Genomic DNA, 23,677 nt, shown 5'->3' on the forward strand with positions numbered 1-23,677 from the left:
AAAGCTTCATTTCCTTTTCTAGCTAGCAAAGCCTATTAAGCATTTAAATACAACTGAATTCGGGGCATATGGATAATTCAAGGGCAAATAATATTCCTCTTTTCGCGTCCCAGCGAAAATAATATTTGGCAAAATCATCGTCAAGTTATGCATGTATGTGTACCACCTCTCTTATTGAAATGGCATGTTTTCATCAGGAAATTGATTATAAATTTCACGCTGGTAAAGGATAATCTTTATCAAACTTGAGCATATTTTCTCATTTGCGATATTATTCTAAAAAAACTTAGACCCATCAATATTTGAAAATGATTTAGATAAACTAATTCCACTTTTGCGAGGGTAATCCCAGAAGTACCCGACTCAGCAAAGAAAACACAAAAAATTTGGAAGAAATGTATTTATTTTTCAACGTAATCTCCTTTCCGCTCTCTACACTTTTCCCAGCGACGTTCAATAAGTTCTATATCCTTTTTATAATATGAACTGTCTTGCTCCTCAAGATAGCCATTAACTGCCGGCATCACTACTTCACGGCTGTAAAATCTTTTACCACCGAGCCATTTTTTCAAGTTTGCGAATAGAAAATAATCTAGGGGGGGCTAAATCTGGCGAATAGGATGCATGAGGTAGTAATTCAATCTTCAATTCATGAACTTTGGCCATTGCAATAATGGATTTGTGAGCTGGTGCATTGCCTTGATGGAACAACGCTTTCTTCTTGATGCCAAACGCGGTCGCTTTTGCTTGATTACTTCGCTCAAACGTTGCAATAAGTTCGCATAATACTCGCCGTTGATAGTTTTTCCTTTTTCAAGATAATTTAACGCAGGTTCATGTAATTTCCGGAAAATTTTCAGGATAACACATGCAAGTTTACATTTGTCCTAAAGTTCAAAAGTGTAATGTCCCCAATGTTTAAAGAAGAGCATCCAAGGCTTTCGCTCTTTCCACCTCTTCACTAGTTCACTTAGTCTTCCATTGAGCATTTTTCCTAGAGCGTGCAAATGACTGGAAAATTGATATTGTCAGCCACCCGCATGGCGCTTTTTCGTGGAAAAATTTCATAAAATATTTGAGTCATATATTACTGTCGATAAGCTTAAGTGACAGTTCCCCAGAAAATTTATAACTCAGATTGGCTCCAAAAACACTTCCCCCTACCTCACTTCACATCAGCGCATATTTACTAACATTTCAACAGTTTTAAGTCTTCCGTTTTATTTTATATCAATACATTCTAAAAAAATTCTTAATTTTAACAGCAAGTATTTTTGTCGAGGAAAAAATATTAATTAATAGCACATTATGCTGTGGTACATTTTGTATGCTGTTGAATGTAGGACGACACCTTACAAAATATTTAGAGTTTTGGGCCAAAGTTGTGTTTTTAGTCGAGTTTACGACTAGTACGTAACACTGATCGGGATATAATTATAACAATCTCCTAATTATTCCGACTCATTGTTGAAATTGGGATATTTTTAGTGTTTATTGTTAATGATGAGCTTTCGGGTACTCGGGTAGGAATGGAATGACTTCATTGAACCGTGGCTCTTCCGCAAAAATAAATAACTCCCTCGCATTTTCATGCATTAAGTAATTCTCGAACCCTTGGCCTTATTTTGCGGTCACGTCGCTCACGGGAATGACGTGACTCCCTAAGAGAAATTTCTAGTTAACGGGGTTGCCTTATCAAGATGGAAGAGCTAGTTAAAAAGGGATTAAAATAAGGCTGAATTTGACATTTATTTGGCTTAGAAAATAAAAATATTCAAATTCTTTTCACCAGTCCTACTTTTCTTATAGCAGAAAAAAATTAGTTCTTGGCCTTTTCAGTTTATTGTGACTTCTGAATCAATACTAATCTCAACCATCGCTACGTAAAACTCAATTAAAGATAAGTGTCAAAAAAAAATGTGTGAAAATAGAAAATTATTCCCTTCTTTGTGAAAAGCCGAACAGTTTCAGGAGACTTTTAAATATAAATGTTTCCAACCCATCAAGATTATTCAGAAATGTTTTATTCGCCTTGTTCCTCAATTTCAAGTGATTCAAGGGTCGGGTAAGGGCATACCACGAGGGTGATGCCAGATCTAAGGGTGACAATCGGACCGAACCATTCGCCCGATTACCAGGGGTCGCAGGGCTTCTTCAATTCAAATGGATTATTCCGGTATATCGGGCTTATGGGCGGGGTGGGTTCAACGTTCAATCCCTGTAATGTTTCTACCATTACGTAAATTTTGGCCGTAGCGAGAGCCTTGAGCATAGCTGTAATTACCGCTGTCTGCGTCAATGCTAACGATTGGAATAATCGATTATGACGCCGCCACTAATGTCAAATTGTCACCCAGCAATTTTTCCAAAAATTGATAAATTATTAATTGGATAATCTGTTGAAAGGACATTCTTGAAATCCGCAAAAGAGCTAATAAAAATTTGGGATTCATTAAAAGCATAAACAGGGTCAAAGAGCTTTGTTTTTATTTAAGGTTAGTTTGGCATCACCTAGAATGTGTATGCATACGGGTGTATGGGTTCCTCGCAAGGTAAGCTTAGTTTTGGAACTAGATCGAGTGCTCGGTATCAGTGTCACGACACCATGGAAAGAATTAGGATGGGAGCTACAAGTTGACATAGGTTAAAATGCAGGTTAACCTTCCTGCGTACATTTGGGTCATGTCTCTTATCTGAGGATGCTAAAGACATATTTCAGGCCTTCACTTACAATTGTAAATCAGATCACGTACATAAAACCAGGGAGATAGACAGTAGAATGGATAGATTCAGAAAGTCGTTTTTTTTCCTCGCATCATTAGAGACCAAGAAATAGACACGAAAGCAATCGCGTAGGAGATAATTAGCGTTATGAGTGAGTATATTTGGTCGATATACTGCATGTTGTTCTTTTTATTTAATGGACCCATCTTTTCAACAGTTCTATCGTATGAGTTGAATATACGTATACCGTTATTGAATATTGTTGCACATAAGTACTTCCTTCCGTGTGATTAACTTTGTTCCAGTGCATGATCAAACAAAATTTGTGTAGAGGTTACATGATTGGGATCATTCATGGATGGCTAATAACTTAACTCACAAACTTGTTTTGTAAAATTCTATGTAACAGCTTATTATTTTTTTTTTCTTGTCGATTTGGGAAACTGATGTCAATGAGATGGGGATTTCCTTTTTTTATGGGCTAGAGATTGGCCTCTGGAAGTTTTCTTTAAGTGTATTGTTTTTTTCAGACTGATTTTATTTATTATATTTTGTGATATTGATTGGATTTGAGAGGTCAGGTTATTTTTCCGAGGCAATTTTGATTGTAACATCTGGGACATCTGGGACTGGGATGTGCCACCTGACATTGTCTATCTGCACATGTGAGTTTTAATAATAATAATAATTACAATAATACATTCGTATCTGTGGGCCTGAATTGGCATTCTTTTGTTATATTCCAAGAAACTGCGAGAGATGCCGCATTAACAGAGTCATCCGCTAAAAGGCATTTCAATGCTACAATTTCGGAATGTAAAAATCTAGGCCAAGATTAATGGCTTTTACACCCTGAAATTGTTGCGTTGAAATGCTTTCGTTAGTTTTGCATGCGGATGTATTCTGATTGTTGGGTGATGTCCTGACACCCCCATGAGGCACAATACACCCCCAAGCCAAGAATTGGGTGGATTTAGAAACAAGCTAAGAGTACCATTAAGTCGCAGACCATACTCCTAAAAAGACCAAATCTCGAAAAAATGTCGCGGGGTGTAACCGAAAGGAATATTTTTTATTTTTATGGAATAATTATCAACAATTGTTAAAAATGTTACAGATAACTGTTACCGAAAGCAAAGGCTAAAATTTCTCGATCTTTAGCGCGCTTATTTTTTCCAGCGCAGCCAGTGTCACACAACTCTTTGAAAACAGACGAAATTAATTTTTTACACAGATTCAATATTTTTACAAATATATTAAATCGATGTGGAATTCCAAGGACCGCCTCTTGCATAAAAGTGGATCAGCACATAAAGGGCTCGCTCTGGATTCTTGTGAAGGACAAAGGCGGACGGAGTTCCAATTCAAGAACCCCTTTCGCCAGCTACAATCCGGGAGGATATAGGAGATCAATGTGGGATGAAAGAAATATCGTCACTCCGAGAGAACTTCTCTCAAAATCTCTCCTTATCATCCAAGATATTTGAAATGCTCATTTATGAAGATATTTTCTCCATTAATCCGGAATTCTCCACGGCATGAACTTCATAGGTCGACTTTTCGTACGCGTTCTCCCACTCGACCGAAGTCACTTTTAAAGGCATAATTTCCTACGGAAATCGATGCCGAAATTGTTGAAGTTGAAGCAATCCATAACTCTGTTCAACGGAAAAACCACCGTTAGCGAAACTCAGGTTATTTCACTCGATGTATTACGGTATTATCCGGCAATAAGGATTTTTTGCATATAACTTCCAGTACACGGGTGCTCAATTCCTTCACTTCTAAATTTTGGACATGTAAAACAATGTGAAAAAACATTTATTTCCAATCAAATTTTAGTATTATGATTAACAGGAGCCTATTTTCGAAACAGCTCCTCTAACCTTTCCTCACAAAAGCTTTGAACTAGACTTCTAAGAACAATTTGAAAGATTTCTTTGAATTCTACCGTCTAAGGCGTGCTCAATTAGACTACTCCTTGCTAAGATTCTCCTTCCCAGTAGCGTTGGCTACCTCTCCAATTATTGTCCCTTCTCTCGTCCCTCATTTCACTTCACCCATCAAATTTTAACCTCCCTCGGACGTGACATTTCACGATATTCATACTCAACAAGCCTATTTTCCCTATTTCTTATAGAGGCATTAGGCTGGGAGACGCTTTAGATGCGAAGTCAACATGCAAGACTTAGACTTTTGGCAAAGTTCAGAACACACGAATTCAATTGCGAAACAAAGAAAATAATACATGCATGACCCCTCACACTTTTTAGGTAGGTTAGACCACAGACATACGATAAGAGATATTGTGACTCCATAGAGAGAGAGGTGTTATTTTAATCTAGTTAGACCTCATTTTGAGTATGCCGAAAGTATTTGCGATCCTTGGGAGAAAATTTGGCAAAAATAATTAGATAATGTCCAGAGAAAATCCTCCGCTGATTCGGGAAACTTTATTACAATAAGAAGACGAGTGTGACAGGCATTTTAGGGGAATTAGACTTGGAGTGAATTTCGATGAGTTTTGAACCGCACCATCGAAGAAACCGGGTGTCATGCTGTTCTTTTCCACAAATGGCGCATGTTTCAGTATTTAAAATAATTCTAACTATAGCGGAAGCAACATGAATCCTTTGCATTGTACAGCGCTGCCATCTTGATTATATCTATGAAATGCGCGTGTGCGTCTAAGTTTAATATTATCTTTGTAACAGTCTCAGTCCTGAGAAAAATGTTGGAAGATCTTAGAACTTGAACGACCCTCGTATTAATCTAATAAAATAATTATGCATCACATTTTCTTCGCTTTTCATGAGAAAAGTGACCTTTCGAAAGAGGTTGGTCGCGAGTACGTTTTTCAGATAAGTTGTTTTATTCTTGTAAATATACCGAAATCCTCCGACTCAAAGCCTAACATTAATTCTAATGGTAACCTAATAAATGACAACTCGATAAATTCCACAGAAACTGCGGGAGATGCCGCAACAGTAACTTTTAACGGAGTCATCCGATAATGTGTATTTCAATGCAACAATTTCAGAGTGTAAAAATCATTCGCCTTGACCGTGGCGAATGATTTTTACACTCTGAAATTGTTGCATTGACAACTCGATACTTCCATTTTCACAAAAACCCTCAAAACGACTCAATTCAGCGATTTTAAAACAATCCACGAGTGTCCAAAGTGGCTGAAATTTTGATGAGTTACTTTCAGCGCATGCGCAAACACATTCTTCAACATTTATTGAAGAGTACTTCCGTCTTCGTGTTGAGGTCGGAAACCTTTCAGACAACAGTCGTATGGTTTGCGTTCGACTTCTGCTTCGATAATGTTAGATTTTTCACATTATAAATAAATTATTTTCCATAATGCGTTCATGTTCTTAAATAAATAAGCAGTAAAAGACAATAAAGTCACTAATAGACCTGCTAAAACTACAACATAACAAGCTATTTCCGCGTCAACGATAATGTACTTATGTGTACACTTCAAACGTGCGTTTAGAAATTAATTCTGCAATCAGACGATTTCATTCAGTCCAAAATGGTTGTAGCAGATTAATGTTTTCAAGAATCTAGGATCCCCGTGACAGTTCATCCGAACTAAATTTCCGCAATTGATTTCAAACTGTTTTACATGCCGCATTTCAGCTTCTGGTTTGGTTTTGTTTATAAGTTTGTTTTCTAAAGTTCCTTACGATTTTATAAAATACTTTGATATTTTAGAAAGCAATTTTTGCTGAATAATTCCACATCATACAGCGGAGGATGCAATACATACCACATTCTATTTAGGTTATCATGCAGCACAAACATGTTTAACCCCCACCTTCAAATATACATCTACATATACATATTATACCCCGCAAGGGCGTGTGGCGGGGGTTGTTAGGGCACCACCCGCACACCGTATGCAAAATCAACACATACATGCAAAACTTTACTACAGAGATAGATAGAGAGACAGTCGTCTTTATTATGGGGCGAGATCGAGACCATGGAGTCTCTCCTACCATTTAACCGCTACCATCCAAAGAGACGGAGAGGAAATGAATTTCTTACTGCAGTTGATCGAGGATTCTTGTAAATTTTGAAAGCCCATAACCGAATTATGGGGACCTTCATCCCTGGCTTGTTTTTGTGTTCATTGGTTTCTGCCAGGTCCTTAAAAATCAAAAGCTTCATTATAGATCACCGATATCCGGAGGAAGGATTCACAAACCTTGACTGTACACCTGAGAGCCTTTCCCCTGATGTCACATCCACCCCACCCTCCTATCTCTGGACTTACTGGTTGTTCGGGATTAAATTTTAAGAAAGTGAATATGGGTGGCTTCTGCCGTGAACTTAAAATCAGAGCTTAAAATGACTGAGAGCAAAGAAGCCTTTTGCGCCAATAAGTAGGTTGTCCGAACAGAAGATGGTCACTTTACGACACTCATGTCCGCATACGGTTCACTGGCGACGGCAGGAAATTTCTCGAAAACTTTGATTATGGATGATTTTGAATGAATTATGATTATGGTTGAACCTGGTGTTTTCTTCGCTCACACAGTCAATACTCCTCCCTATCATTATTCATTGCATAAGCCTTGAATTATCCTTCTTTTCTACATCATTTCCTCTATTTTACAAATTACACATGTATATAGCAGGACCGCAAAAATTAAAAACCCATGATCGTGTCTGTATTTTTTCATGTATAATCATATGGAACAAGAATATTTAGGTGTTTTAATGAGTGAAATTTTATCCTGTACGCTTAAATTACACAAATAGTTCATTTGATACGCCAAAGAGGTATTCTTCCTAATTAATCACTCTTGGTAAACTCACCTAAAAACGTGACCGGTATAGCATAGCAGGCCTATCGGAGGAATGAGATTCAGGCGCTCACGCCTCGGGAAGCACGAACTAGGACGAATAGTAGCTACCGTTGAGTTCCCGAGGTCACCGACATGGATAAATAGGTCGCAGGTATATATTTCTTCAACTAGGCCACGTCTCGATTGACTAACGCCGAAAAATTCCTTGGTAAAGTGACTGTAATTAAAAATACTTATACTATGCATTGCGCCCTTTAAGCTATCACTCGAGTGCGCGGATGGGGGTGATTACACACCTGACTTATATTGGCACGAAATTCTCTTCACCCCCTAGAACGGCTGGTCGGACAACATTATTCTGATCCATTATCGCTCATGGGAAAAATGACATCTTAATTCTATCCGTTCCACAATTAAACTCTCTAATTTTATTCACATAATTTCTCCTATAGTAGAAGGATGGCGTTAAAAATACATTGTCGACATCATCGCTGAAGAGGCCTAATTCCACCGCATGAAAGAGATTTCATTCGCACTTTAACCATAGTTCGGTGAGCGATTCCAAACCTAGCTCCTCTAATCATCTTGGTACTCTACTATGTTTATTACAACAACGTCTTACAAAAACTAGGTCCTATAACCAGCACGAGATCTGATTCCGCAATTAATCCAACTTCATGAAGACCCCATACACTAGCAGCATATTATTCTAAAGGAGGCCTAACCAGCGAAAGATAACATTGCTCATTAACCTTCTCGCCACATCTCCCCAATACTTTTCTAACAAACACTAAATTTCTCATGTTTCAAAGGAAAAATAAAATGTTCTCAAATTCACACTTTCTCAAGAGATAGCTGAAGTATACGATATTAGTTAACATTTATTACAACCCGCAGATATTGTAACTTGCACTTACACATTGCAAGGAAGTTACTACTGCAAATGTAAATAGGGCGAAATAGTCCTGTGGAGGGGAGAAGGATGGAGAAGGTGAAATGGACAGGGAAAAAACAAATGAGGAAATACATCTACATCTACTTAATACCCCGCCAGCCGCCGCAAGGGTGTGTGGCGGGGGGTGTTAGGACACCACCCGTAATTTAGAAAAGAAAAAATAACCGCATGCAAAAACCACAAATGCATACATCCACAAAAAACACATGGCATACATTCATGTAAGAACATTTACACCCCACGCAATGCAAACACTCAAACTACCAACTAACATACACATGCACCTGAAAGTATACCTAACATCTTCGCAATGTTTATTTTGTTCCGGCTTGTAAATTCAACGTTTTTAATATTTCTTAAGTGACTTCGGTTTCTTAGTATTATGATTTCTGATTGTTCGTGGAAAGAATGAGTATTTGTATCTATCTGTACTGGAATCTATCTCCCTTATTTTATTTTTGTGGTCTGATCTACCTAAGTAGTGTGGGGCCATTATAATTCCTTCAGTGTCATACTGTAGTTAAACTCGTTTGTTTTGAACCTTTCCAAAAGTCTAAGCCTCGCTTGTTCTCTCCGCACTTCAAGTTGTTCCCAGCCTGAATCCCCTAAGAGACCTGTCACACTTGTGGTCTTATCATAACAATTTTTAACGAATCTAGCGGATTTTCTCTGGACTTTATCTCATTCTTTTTGCCACATTTTGTCCCAAGGACCCCAAATACTTGTGGAATATTCCAAATGAGGTCTAACTAGAGCAAAATAACACCTCTCTTTAACTTTTTCATTGCATTTCCCCACCACCCATTTTATGAAGCCGAGTTTCTTTAAAGCGGATCCGCATATTGTCCTGATAATTGCTCCCCATGAAAGGCGTGGTGTTAGAACAAACTTCAGATATTTAACTTGATTGGCCGTAGTCAGTACTGAACCCTCTATTTCGTAGTTTATATCCTGTTTGTCGCTTCCTTTGTTCCAAAATTTCAAAACTACGCATTTATCTATATAAAGTGTTAATCCCCATTTATTGCACCACCAGCAAACAATGAGGTTTTTCCAAACGGTTTCACAATTTACAGTAGGGACATACCAAATAAATTGGGTGGGGGAGTACTCATTGCAGTAAAGTCACATCTAAGTAGCCAACGATATGAATGCGAGGTAAATTACATAGAAAGCGTTTGGTGCAACATTAAGGACTACAACGGCAGAAGCCTATTCGTGTGTTCATTTTATAGACCCCCAGATTCTAACACGGATATCCTACACATGCTCGACGAACAAATATCCACTCTCAGCAGCAGACATAGCAACAGTATTGTTATAATCGCTGGTGACACAAATCTACCGTCAATTGACTGGGACAACTACTGCGTAGGAAAATCTGCCAAAAACAGAGATTCATGCCAAGAACTCCTTCATATATTCACAAAACACTCCTTAGAACAAATTGTTAAATCACCAACCAACACGGGGCGAAAGCATACTAGATATCTCTGCGACTTCTACGCCCGAAATCATTACTGACATTGAAATAATAGACGGAATCAGTGAGCATAACCAATACAGAGAACACTTGGAATTATTTCTTAAATACTTTACGCGAAGGAATGAAGACGTACATCCCGTCCAAACTCTAATGCGACAGTAAGGAACCTAGATGGTACAACGGGGAAGTCAGATCGGCATTAAGAAAGCAAAGAAAGCTACAGTCAAAATTCAAAAAGCGTTTAAAAAGTGACGATATAATTTATATGAATACATCCAAACAGAAACTAAAAGAATGTCGTAGTAAGACGAAAAGTATTATAAGCACAGACCTGCACTCTTTTAAATCCAAAATGCTAAGCAAATATCTTGAGGAAAATCCAAAGTCATTCTGGTCCTATGTTAGGGAAATGCAGGGTAAACGTCCAACTGTTCATTCTTTGAAGGCGGAAATGGAGAAATCATTACAGATAGCGTGAAAAAGGAAAATATTTTAAACCATTTTTTCCAGAGCGTAAACAATAAAGACACAAACGCACCAAACGATCCTCCACACCCACCCGGGGAACACATGAGCGATCTTATACTGACCATGCAGGGAATAGTACATTTGCTCCGTAGTACCAAAGCAGACAAGGCACCTGGTACGGAAGAATCACCTGCTAGAATATTAAAGGAATTAGCTGAAGACATTGCCCCATTTTTACATATTGTTTTTCTAAAATCGATAGAAGAAGGCTCAGTGCCTCGCGACTGGAAGCTAGCCCATATAACTCACATCTATAAAGGCGGCGATAGGGATAAACCAACCAATTACCGACCCATTTCTTTAACATCGATCTCTTGTAAAATATTGGAACACATTATTGTCACTAACATTATGAGATTTCTTGATAGTAGGAAAATACTAATCCACAACCAGCACAGATTTAGGAAAAGCAGATCTTGCGAAACACAACTTGGTCGATATACTTAGATCGGAAGAAAACAACACACAAGTCGATTCAGTATTCCTGGAATCCAAAAAAGCCTTCGACCAAGTGCCACACAATAAACTCTTACATAAACTTAAATACTATGGAATCAATGAGAAAATAAGTACTTGGATTAAACTCTTCTTGTCAAATCGCAAACAAATAGTAGTCATTGATGGGTTGTGGTCAACAGATAGAGATGTAACTTTGGGCGTCCCCCAGGGAAGTGTAATAGGGCCTCTTCTGTTCTTAATATACATTAATGACTTAAGCCCACACGCTGGTAGCAATCTGAGGTTATTTGCTGAAGACACGGTTGTGTACAGGGAAATAAGGAGCCAACTAGATCGCGAGCTACTCTTTAGAGACTTAGGCAATATCTTGGAATGGATTAATAAATCGGGATTAACACTTTATATAGATAAATGCGCAGTTTTGAAATTTTGGAACAAAGGAAGCGACGAACAGGATATAAACTACGAAATAGAGGGTTCAGTACTGACTACGGCCAATCAAGTTAAATATCTGAAGTTTGTTCTAACACCACGCCTTTCATGGGGAGCAATTATCAGGACAATATGCGGATCCGCTTTAAAGAAACTCGGCTTCATAAAATGGGTGGTGGGGAAATGCAATGAAAAAGTTAAAGAGAGGTGTTATTTTACTCTAGTTAGACCTCATTTGGAATATTCCACAAGTATTTGGGGTCCTTGGGACAAAATGTGGCAAAAAGAATGAGATAAAGTCCAGAGAAAATCCGCTAGATTCGTTAAAAATTGTTATGATAAGACCACAAGTGTGACAGGTCTCTTAGGGGATTCAGGCTGGGAACAACTTGAAGTGCGGAGAGAACAAGCGAGGCTTAGACTTTTGGAAAGGTTCAAAACAAACGAGTTTAACTACAGTATGACACTGAAGGAATTATAATGGCCCCACACTACTTAGGTAGATCAGACCACAAAAATAAAATAAGGGAGATAGATTCCAGTACAGATAGATACAAATACTCATTCTTTCCACGAACAATCAGAAATCATAATACTAAGAAACCGAAGTCACTTAAGAAATATTAAAAACGTTGAATTTACAAGTCGGAACAAAATAAACATTGCGAAGATGTTAGGTATACTTTCAGGTGCATGTGTATGTTAGTTGGTAGTTTGAGTGTTTGCATTGCGTGGGGTGTAAATGTTCTTACATGAATGTATGCCATGTGTTTTTTGTGGATGTATGCATTTGTGGTTTTTGCATGCGGTTATTTTTTCTTTTCTAAATTACGGGTGGTGTCCTAACACCCCCCGCCACACGCCCTTGCGGCGGCTGATATGCCTCCCTCGGCATGCCCGGGAATATGTATGTATTGTCATAATATATTAATGAAATTTGATAACAGTGACGAAATTATTAGTATAAAATAACGCTATCAACATTTAATGTCCTCAAAATTTGTCATTGGATAAAAATAATTTATTTCATACAGTATATCATGGCAAACAAATCAATTCAATATTTTAAAACAAACATTTAAAAAAATAAACTTTATCGACTTTTGGCAAACTTAAAACATAAATGCTCGATGGAATAAAACTAAAGCTGGTTTTAAAACTTCGGCCGCCGTTGATGCTGATTTAATCCGCGAGAAAATCGATAATTGTATATGACGGCATTTTTCACATTATTTTCGGACCCATATAACAAAGTTACAGATGTCCGAAATGCTTTTAATTTTCCTTTTGATCGACTTTTTTATTTCTTCGTGTATGGATGAACTTCTTCATGAAATGCTGGAATCGGGGAATATCGACCCAATCTCACTCCTCAAATTTATCTATGGTTGAAATATGATGGTTTTTTTATTTGAGTTCACGTCTCCACTTCCAACATTTGGCACGCAAAAATACACTTCGACAATCATCCATCAGACGCGGAAAGAATTAGATGAAAAATAAAACTAGACGAACACACAAAATTCATCAATTGATCCATACATTCGCGGACGTAAGGACAACAAATACTCCCATGTGAAGGAGGAAGAAATCACAGCTATGATCACACGTAGTATACGTTTGGCCGCCATCGCTCAATCGACCAGAACAAACCACCTCCCCCTTCTCATGCAATGCGAGGGTGCTGTTCTCGCGTTATCTCATTCATTCACTGCCATGGAAATTGATAGACTTCATCTCCCCCCCCCTTTGTGGTTTCCTTCCCTTCTCTCTCTCACTCTCTCTCTCACACACACACACATACTCATCCTCTCTTTCCAGCTCTCTCGTAAACGAAACAAAAGACGATCGCAAGCCGTCGCTCAAGTGGCAAACTTAATCGGAATATTTGTTCTCATCGAGTGTCGTATCTCATGCGTGAAAATGTACCCCGTCAATTATATTTATCTACGATATCCTTCAGCGACGTGTAAGAGCCGATGACCAGACCGAAGAACGCGAACACGATGAGTAGGAAGTTCTTGAAGAGCATAAGAGAGCGTTTTGCAGTTTGGCCCTCCCAGTTCTTGGGGTGATCTCTTGACATGGTGCCCGGTATGTACCAAAAGGTGAATGTCTGCACCAAAGCGGGGTATATGAGTCCCACGCTGGAGAGGCAGAACGCACCGAACAGCGAGATGAACAGTTCCAAGTTGGGAATGGCCGCGGCCAATATAACTGAAGCGAGATGCAAAAAAAAAAGAAAATAAACAAAAATATGAAAATAAATTAATCCGCTGTGAAATGAATCTTCTCAACTTTAATCTCATTCACCTAGGGATACGGAGAGGGGGGTGGGGGAATCTCCTGTTAACGTTCCCTTTTTTTAGTCATTTCCTCGGTGAGAATCGGTTAAGCTCACGAATTAGCGCACGTAAGCCGGTTACACGTGGGCAATTTCTAAGTTTTAATTAATAATGTAAAGATGTTCACTTTTGTAAATTCACACGTGATCTGGAATGTTTATAATTCAATCTTTATATCACATCTCCCAATGTGAAAATTATTAAAACAATTAATCCTACAGAAAAATTCAATATTGAATAAACAGTAATATGAGACATTAATAATAAAAGAAGCTACCCCAAAAACTATTGCATCAAAACACAAAGTGCAGCCTTAGACATACCGCACATTTTTGCTCGAAATATAGAAAACTTTCAAAATAAGAATGATTAAAAATTTTTTAGTAAAATTAAGGTAAATAAATATTTCATCTGTATTTTTTATTGTGCAACAACATTGTTTGAGAGATTCTAATACGTGAATGTCAATTATACATGCTTAACAAGCCCTTACTCACTAGTTAGTCATTTTAAAAATAAACAAGATTAGTCCGTGTTGAATAATTGATGAATAAAACACAAAATATCACCTTGTAATACCTTCATTCAGAATACAGTCAATTTATTAGTTTCACAAAATGTCCCTCGCCACTAATTTGGTACAGATACTCAGAGAGAGTCTCTTGTGTTCGATATCGACGTGTTCAATGCAACGTACGAATAACATATATAATTACTTTTCTTAATCTTACCAACTGTAAACTTAATCTGACATCAAGTAAAGAACGAAACATTTCAGAAACCTGCTGATGTGAGCAGAAATAAACAACGATTTTTAGTAAGTAAAAAACGACCTTATCTATTTTCCTGTTCATGAACATGAGCAAACTAAAAGTTTGAAAATAACAGTTCATTTCTAACATAAGTGATGACTTATGCAGCCTATAAGAAAACTCAGAAAATACATTTCTTTCTTAAAGGTATCTCAGATACTAGAACATACGAGGGTCATCCGGAAAGTAGTACCCGTTCGTGAAATAAAGACACAAAAGTAAATATTAACAAACATAAAAAATTTTATTTGAAAGAGGATACTTTAAACTACTTCTCAACATAATCTCCAAGCAAATTAAGGCATTTGTCATAACGTGTGACAAGTTTCTGTATTCCTGCTGCATAGTCCTTCGCCGCCAGCTCATTGAGATACGCGAGGGACCCATCTTGCACAAATTTTTGCATAATGCAGATGGTGTTTAACAATTTCATGAACAATTGTTCGAGAAACATTGGGAAAATGCTCACAGATGTCATCAATTGTGACGCGCCGATCGTTCCTCACGAATTCGTCAACTGAGCTCACCAGTTGGTCTGTAATGACAGACGGTCTCTCCGAACGCTCATCGTCGTGTGTGTTCCCCCTCCCCATGTTGAAGTTGCGACACCACCGCCGAACAGACGACTCGTCCATTACATTGTCTCCATACACCTCCTTTAATTGGCGATGAATATCACATGGGCGAACGTTTCTTGCATTGAGGAATTTAATCACTGCCCTCACTTCACAACTGGCGGCGTTCTCAATTTTTTTAAACATTGTAAACAATCACAGAAACAACACAGGCAATGCTAGCGTCACGCAACTTGGCTCAGAGAAGGCAGACAAGCCACTGAAGCTATCTGACCTCGTCCAGCGGCTACTCGCGTCGTCAGCACTTCATGCGGCACGAACGGGTACTACTTTCCGGACGACCCTCGTATAATGAAAAACGATTTGCTCTGTATCAGTGATATTATCTGCAAGATGAGGAATTTTCTGGAAGTCAAAGAGGGAAAGCTCCAGGACTTCCGGACAGAACGGTAAATGCACTCTACTCTCAGAGTCGAAGACATTACCAGAGGGTTTTACCAAGCATGTCTGCATGTATGCATTAGGATCGCAAACGCACCGACACAATAGCATTCGCGGCACCTTTAATATCACTCCCAAATATGGCCACCTCGAGAAGAAAAGAGACATGGTACACATCGAAGTGCTCTCCTACACGCTCCAACTGAAGTTTTAGAGAGCGTAACACGGCCCATACTACTTCGTGTACAATTCAGTTGAGGCGTTAATTTTTTCTACAAACGATATTTCACTAAAATATCTAATCTAAATTTTACTTATCCACCATATTATCGACTAAAGTAGAAGAGACAAAAAAATAAGGAATGATTAGTGCAACCAGCATCAGTCATCGTAAGTCAAACTTTTACAACAGACATTATAAATATATATTCTATATATATATATACTATATGTATATATATATAATTACATATGTGTATATATATATACACATACATATACACATATATTTGTATATAAATATATGTATGTATATGTACATGCATAAATGTATATGTATATCATTATTATTATAAAGCAATCTACCGATTAAGGTAGGCTTTTGGATGGACACAACCACCAAATAAATATTTTGTGACTCTTAACAAAACACTAATCAGCATCCTACTCTACATCAAGTCGAAGTTCATCTCTGTGTACTTCCTTCCTCCTGTCATCCCATCCCACATCCCTATCCTGTTCCTTCCCTTTCCTCGTTTGCCCAACATTCTACCCTCTATCACAGTCTTCAACATCCCACTGCCGGTCAATGCGCCCCTCATCCACTTTTCCTTCCTGCATAGGATTTCTCCCAACAAACCCCTCTCTTCACCCACCATACCAAGTACTTCCTCGTTTGTTTTCTTCTCGGTCCATTTCACCTTCTCCATTCTTCTCCAAGCCCACACTTCAAAAGCCTCCAGTCTACGTCTATCCTCCTGCTTCAATGACCAGGTTTCCGCGCCGTACATAGCTATGCTCCATATCAAAGTTTTCACGAGTCTTCTCTCAATATCCTTACTCAATGTCCCTTTCATCAACTCCCTCCTCCTTGTGAAAGCATCTTTGCCAAGTGCAATTCTTCTCCTTACGTCACTACTACATTGACCGTATTGGTCCAAAGCACTACCGAGATACGTAAACTATTCTACCTGCTCTGGTTTTTGCCCTCCTATTTTAATTTTTAGCCTTTTTCTTTCTAGAATATCGCATAACCTTCATGTCATTTACATTTATTCTCATCCCATATCTATCGCACTGCGTTTCCAACCCACTCAGTAACGCTTGCAACCCCTTGGCTGAATGGCAAAATAAAGCTTGGTCATCAGCGAACCTAACTAATTTTACGAATTGCCCTCCGAATTTCATTCTTACCTCCAGTTCTTCCTATGCCTTTTTAATCATTTCCTCTGCATACAGGTTTAACAGCAACGGTGATAATGGGCAACCCTCCCTTACACCTCTTCCTAACACTGCCCATCCGTACTCCCCGTTCCCCACCCGCACCTGAGCAGTCTGAGACATGTACAGGTTGCGGATTAGTCTCCTTTATCTCCAATCTATTCCTATTTTCTGCAGAATACTCATTTATTTTTCCCAATTCACTATGTCAAACGCTTTTTCGAAATACGAAACAGGCAAATACTTCCTGGTGGTATTCTATATTCCTCTCGACGAGTGATCTCATTACTATTAGATATAAATGATAAAGTCAAGAGAAAATCCGCCAGATTAGTTAAAAATTGTTATGATAAGAACACAAGTACCATAGGTCTCTTTTGGGATTTAGTCTGAGATCCACTTGAGATACGAAGAGACCAAGCGAGACTTAGTCTTTTAGAAAGGTTCAGAACAAACGAGTTTAACGATGACACTACATCTACATCTACATCAATACCCTGCAAGCCACCAAAAAGGTGTGTGGCAGGGGGTGCAGCACCAGGAGGAAAGGGTAAGGGATGAGGGGATTAGGGTTTTTCAAATGGATGGGGAAAGGTAAGGGGAACCTGCAAAATATATATATATATATATATATATATATAAAATATAAATATAAGCGTATAACCCTGCGCAGTCGCTACCTTGTAGGTTAATACTTATTATGTCGAGCCGGATCCCGGGCGATTTCGATTAAAAGAATTCTGGTCTGTTATTGTTCTCGGAAAAAATGACCATTTAAATCTGTCTGTCCTGCAGTCAATCTCTCTAATCTTACATTCGTGATCCCTCCGCCCGTAATACGTTGGGGTTCGTATTATGTTCTTGATGTCATCGGAAAAGGACCCATCTTTAAATGTTTTTTATAAGTTTAATCTATATTATAAACGCCGCTGTGTAAGGGAATCCCAGCCTAAATTTTCTAGCAAAGTAAGGGAATTGTAAAGGCCCCCACACTACTTAGGTAGATCTGACCATAAAGATAAAATTAGGGAGATAGATTCCAATACAGATAGATACAAATACTCATTCTTTCCCTGAGCAATTAGAAATCATAATAGTCAGAAACCGAAGTAACTCTACAAATACTAAAAACACTGAATTAACAAGTCGGAACAAAATTAAACACATACAAGTGCAAATATATGAGGCATATTTGTAGGTACATGTGTATGTTAGTTGGTAGTTTGAGTGTTTGCATTAATGCACACCATGTTTTGTTTTTTGATTGTATAAATTTGTGGTTGTTGCATGCTTTTTTCTATCTTAAGTACGGGTGGTGTCCTAACACCCCCCGCCACACGCCTTTGCGGCGGCTTGCGGGGTATTGAGTAGATGGAGATTACTGAAATGGCATCACGCGTACCTCTCCCCTTCCTAAACCCTAACTGGTCATCCTCTAAGTAATCATTTGCCCTACTCCTTATCCTTTGGTTGATGATTATGAGAACAACTTTAGCTGCTTTGCTTTGAAAGTGTAGGTCAAGTGAATGTTGCAGAATTTGACAGTAAAAATACTTGGATAGGACGGGCAAAGGTCAAGTGAAATTCAACGCTGACCGATTGACCGCAAGACCTTAGCATCTAACAAACAGTTTAAGTTAAAATAAGAGAGTGCAATTGAGTAAAACATAATTTTTTCAAATAAATTCTTAGTTGCGTTAAGTTCCCAAAACATTTTATGAGGATATTAGAAATAAAATTAAGATAACTATCTAAGTAATCTATTCTATTCATTTAGACGCAAACAAACATAAATTAACTTACAGCATACTAGAACAATCGCTGTCCGTACCAGGGACTCCCAGAGCCGCAAGTGACGACTGTGGGCCAGTCGAGGTTTTAGGTAAAAGTTCCATAAAATATCAACTGCAACGTAGGCTTGCACAGCAAATGTAACACACATAGCGGCCGAGAGCAATACCTTCACACTTTGCGCCAACCTAGTGAGAGGAAAACGGCAAAGATAAAATTAATAAAATTGCGGATATTCTTCAAATTTACGCTAATCATTATAAGTCTAAACTTCTAACTGTCACTTCAGATTACGTAGATTTCGAAATGACTTTATAATACAAACTTTGGAAAAATTACATACCTTTAGATTTCCTCCATCTGAAATACAAATATATTAGGATGAAACTTTAACTGCAAAACCTATCCACAGGATCTTCATAAAGAACTCTTGTATTGTACCTGTATATTCTTAGAACTATTTCTTATGCTAAAATATACATGCATTTGTGAAAAAGTCGATACTTTGATTGCACTCGTCACAACTTACGAATATTTCTTATTTTAATGGTATAGTTTTAATTTCTATAGTTAGATGTTATCACCCAACGTCCCAAGCAAACAGGATCTGTCCCAAAAATAAGCGGAATTATTTTTTTCTACCAATGCAGATGGCTGGAGTGGGGTGATTTGTGGTGAGAAGGGCAATGGAAGATCTTAGGAAATCATCGCAACCTTCGTCAGTAAACTGTGAGCATTTACAGTGTACGGATTTCTGCTACTAGACTGGACCCCTGTTCGACGGTCAAGTCACGAATTCACGATACCACTTTCCATGGAGCAATGCTATGCAATTAAATTGAGCATTAAGCTTCGAAAATTCGATTTGGAGACAATGAACATGGTTGAGGATGCTTATGGAGATGGTGAAATGCCCCAGGTAATGGTTTTCTGCTTCTGCACAGGATGCCCTGGGAGGGTAAAGAGGAGGTTGACGATGAGAAATGTACTGGACATCCATCAACAACACCGTGAGATGAAAATGTGCAAAAAGTGATATACATGGTCAATTTTGATTGATCCCAAGTGTCAGGATGTTAGCAGAATAAAGCAATATTCAAAAAACCACAGTGCATTGCATTATTACAGAAGACTTAGTAATGAGGAAGGAGTGTGCCAAGATGATCCCCAAGGTGCTGTCGGAAGACTGCTCGTGTGATAATCTTGTCTTGGACCTCTTGGACCACGTACGACTGAAGCATAACCCCTTTGAGTACCATTTTAGACCACTGGATTCTGTCAGAGGGGTCATGACGAGGTGCCTGAACGTGGGTCCTGTTTATGCTTAGCAGGAAGTATACCACAATCATGGCAGAGGGGCTGGCATTGGTGTGTCGGTACATAAGAATGCTTTCATGAAGAATTTTATCAATTTGTACTTTGATCTGCAATACATGTTTTCCCCAGATCCATTCTACTTATTTTGGGACGGACCTTGCATATCGATTAAATAACCACATGCAATATTTATCACTTACTGAGACAACTAAAAAAAAAGACGAAAAGAAATAAATGCATAGGGAATAAATAAGTGATGAACGGGATTCTAGTTAGAGAGGTCAAGAAAAATTGAATTCGGGCGACGCCCGGAACGCAAGCCATGCCGTGAATATCAAATATCATTTTTGGCATTTTTGAAAGGAAGATGAGCATAGATTGAAATCTTGGATAAAGGAGCTTCGAGCAGGACGGAAGAGTTAATTGAATGAAGAAGGAAACCGCGGGTCAGAGAAGGATAGGGTGGGGGAGGAGGGGAGGATAGTAAAGTGAATTTAAATTGAGTGGGCAGAGTATATTGTTGTGACAGTGAAACACTTAAAGAAAATATAGAATGATAAATTGGAGGGGTTACCCACCAAACTGGGCTCGCTTCAGTTTCTGAAGTGTGGGTACCATCAGAATGTCCTAATTAAGCCTTCAACCTTAAATTTTCGAGTAATATTTACCCCTCCTTCTGCGGCAGGTTGAGAGTGATGCTCCCCTTGCTATTGGGTCCGTACTTCATGTATCCACAGAAAGCAATGGCAGAATAAAGCACAGCGATGAACGACATTGCCTGGTTTAAAACACCGAAGTAACCTCCAAAGTTTCGTGGGGTCTTCATGTTGTTCTCCAGAGGCATCACCTAGGAGGGAGTAAATGCATCATTTATTATTTAACTGTAAACAATAATTCCAATGTTAAGCTTATTCTAAAGTTAATGTTTCTCCTATTCTTTCCCGGCGATCTTGGGCCATTGCTAGGCATTCACTTCCCTTATAGTCATGTTGGACATAAAGTGCCAAACTGACCGTTAAAGCGTGATGTGAGGAAGGCTATTGTGCCATAATCGTAAGCGTGGAAAGTTTCTCGTGAGTGGCACGGGTACTGCAAATGTACTCAATGCGGAATCTTCTCTTGATCTTAAGTCAAAAAGCCTCGGGTTACCGAAGACGATGGGCAAGGTGTGAATCGCATGATGCCAAATATGGAACTTTGGGGAACGTGGAAGTGCGTTACTTTGAATATGAGTGGTGGTTATCAAAATGAATGTTGCGAGTATTTGGCGAATGAAATAATCAAGAGTAGAATGAATATTCTGCTTGTATGCAGAACAAAGTGGAAGGCGTGTCATGTTGTTGAAATAGACTGTGTGGCATCTTGGCGAGGAGGTTATAATAATGTGCATTGCAGCCGAGGTAAAGGATTTGATCAGAATGGAGGTATATGTGCGTATAATTATATGTACATTACACCTAGTACAGGGTTCGTCCGGAAAATAAGTGTACTGACTCCTGGGCACCGCTCTGACGGGCTGCGATTGGAGGGGGGTATGTTGGCAAGCGACGCTGAAAAAGGCAGTCGGCTCTGAGCTGTGGTGTAGTGAGGAGCTCTGTTAACGCGAACCTCCACGCTCGACCCACGTCATGGAACGTGATGCCGAAGTTTTTGGAGCAGCGTTATTCCATCAAATTTGCGGTAAATCTTGGGAAATCGTCTACCGAAACTGTCGGTATGATTAACCAGGCTTACGGGGAGTCAGCCATGTCCAGAAACATGATCTTTCGGTGGCACAAGATGTTCGTGGAGGGCAGAGAAGAGGTCGACGACGAGTCTTCGAGAGGTTCCCGATGATGCCTTCGCGGGAGCGTTCCAGGAATGGGAACGCCGCTGGAACAAGTGTATCGACTCACAAGGGTCCTATTTTGAGGAATATTAACTTAAGATATGTAAAAGTGTAATAAATTTTTTTTCCTGAGCTCAGTACACTTATTTTACGGACGAACCCTGTATGTCATTATATCTTGATGACACATGTTAGTGTCATCAAGATATCTCTGAGTTCATGGGTCTGCATGTGTTATAACACTCGAGATCGTAGCTTGTTAGTCACCAGTGGATATAGAGTTTGAAAGTATGAAGGTTGAGTTCAGGGGGAAATCGAGAGACCTTTTAAATGAGGGTGACCTTACTAAAAAGATAATATAAGTATTAATTTGCATGTATGGTTGTTTAGCACCGGTTGGAATCTTCGGAAGTAGCAGTGCTAATAGTTGACGATGAGTGAATGGTAATAAAGAAAATGCGTTGAATATTTTCGTGGAAGAAGGCATATGGACTTCCACTAATTATTTCATAAGATTTAGTTAGAAATATTTATAGCAATATGTTTATCAGGTTACAATAATAATCGATCTTAAATGCATGGTTTAAGTATAAATCTTCTAATTCGCCTGATTTACAAAAGGAGACTACTATAAGATTATGATTCTGCTGTAACGATACAAAGAGAATGAGAAGGTTAGTCAGGGACATATGGGCAATGACGTAGTCAGAACCTGAATGTGGATCATATCAATGTTTATTATTACTTATGTCGAATAGCAAGAAAGATAGAATGCAAAAATAATTGAGGGTAAAACTAGAAAAGCAGCATGAGAAGAATGTGTAAATGAGAGGCGAATGGAGAGATTTGGGCAAGGTTGTGCTTGATTGAGGAGGGCAGGAAACAAATATACGGAAAACGGAGTGCGAGCGATGCATGAGAGTTATGGGAGCGACTGATTAAATTTCCTGTAGTTGTACATGGAATGGAAATTATTTGGCTAGGAGAATGAAAATATGCCTGGTGGAATGAAGAAGTATAGTTCTGAGTGCAAGGGAAAAAGCACAATTGAGAAACGAATACATGCGAGGAATCCTGGAATAGCATCTGAATTTTTATAAAGAGAAAACATTAAAAAACGAAAGTCGTAATAAAATCAAGCAAGAAAACAGGAGTGGAAGAAACGCCGAAATGATTGTTGAAAATAAGAAGTTGTTTTTAAAATAGGTAAAACCTTTAAAATCGAAGATGGCAAATGCTTAGATAAGGGAAAGAATAAGAGTGGTATTATTGTTTGGATGAGTGTGAAGTAAACCCTTTTTGGTGGAAGTTTATATTGTGTCCTAGTAAAATAGTGTTGCACAGACGAAGTAAGATGAGTGATGAGTAATATGGCTGTTGTATGCTTAAAAAACTGTAGAGATATTGATAGATGACCTGCTAGAATATTAAAGGAATTAGCTGAAGACATTTCCCCGTTTTTACAAAATCTTCTAAAATCGATTGAGGAAGGCCCAGTACCTAACGACTGGAAGCTAGGCCATATAACTCACTGAGATTCGTTGAAAATTGTTATGATAAGAGCACAAGTGTGACAGGGGATTAGGAGATTTAGGCTGAGAGCCACTTGAGATACGAAGAGAACAAGCGAGGCTTAGACTTTTTGAAAGGTTCAGAAAAAACGAGTTTAACTATGACACTGAAGGAATTATAATGGCCCCATACTACTTAAATAGATC

The 23,677-nt window shown here is 38.6% G+C and overlaps 1 protein-coding gene across 1 annotated transcript in view; it reads right to left on the reverse strand.

Annotated features, from left to right (window-relative positions):
- Positions 1-13,343: 13,343 nt before the first annotated feature.
- Positions 13,344-23,677, reverse strand: part of LOC139694792 (proton-coupled amino acid transporter-like protein acs) — a 30,701-nt gene continuing 20,367 nt past the window's right edge. The window contains exons 6-8 of the mRNA XM_071593314.1: positions 20,800-20,978; positions 18,827-19,002; positions 13,344-13,627 (exon numbers count right to left, since the gene is read on the reverse strand). Of these exons, the coding sequence (XP_071449415.1) occupies positions 13,344-13,627; positions 18,827-19,002; positions 20,800-20,978 (639 nt within the window). The remainder of the gene's footprint in view (positions 13,628-18,826; positions 19,003-20,799; positions 20,979-23,677) is intronic.

The sequence above is a fragment of the Hetaerina americana genome, unplaced genomic scaffold (genome assembly GCF_022747635.1).
Source record: "Hetaerina americana unplaced genomic scaffold, ioHetAmer1.1.p SCAF_55, whole genome shotgun sequence".
NCBI lineage: Eukaryota > Metazoa > Arthropoda > Insecta > Odonata > Calopterygidae > Hetaerina > Hetaerina americana.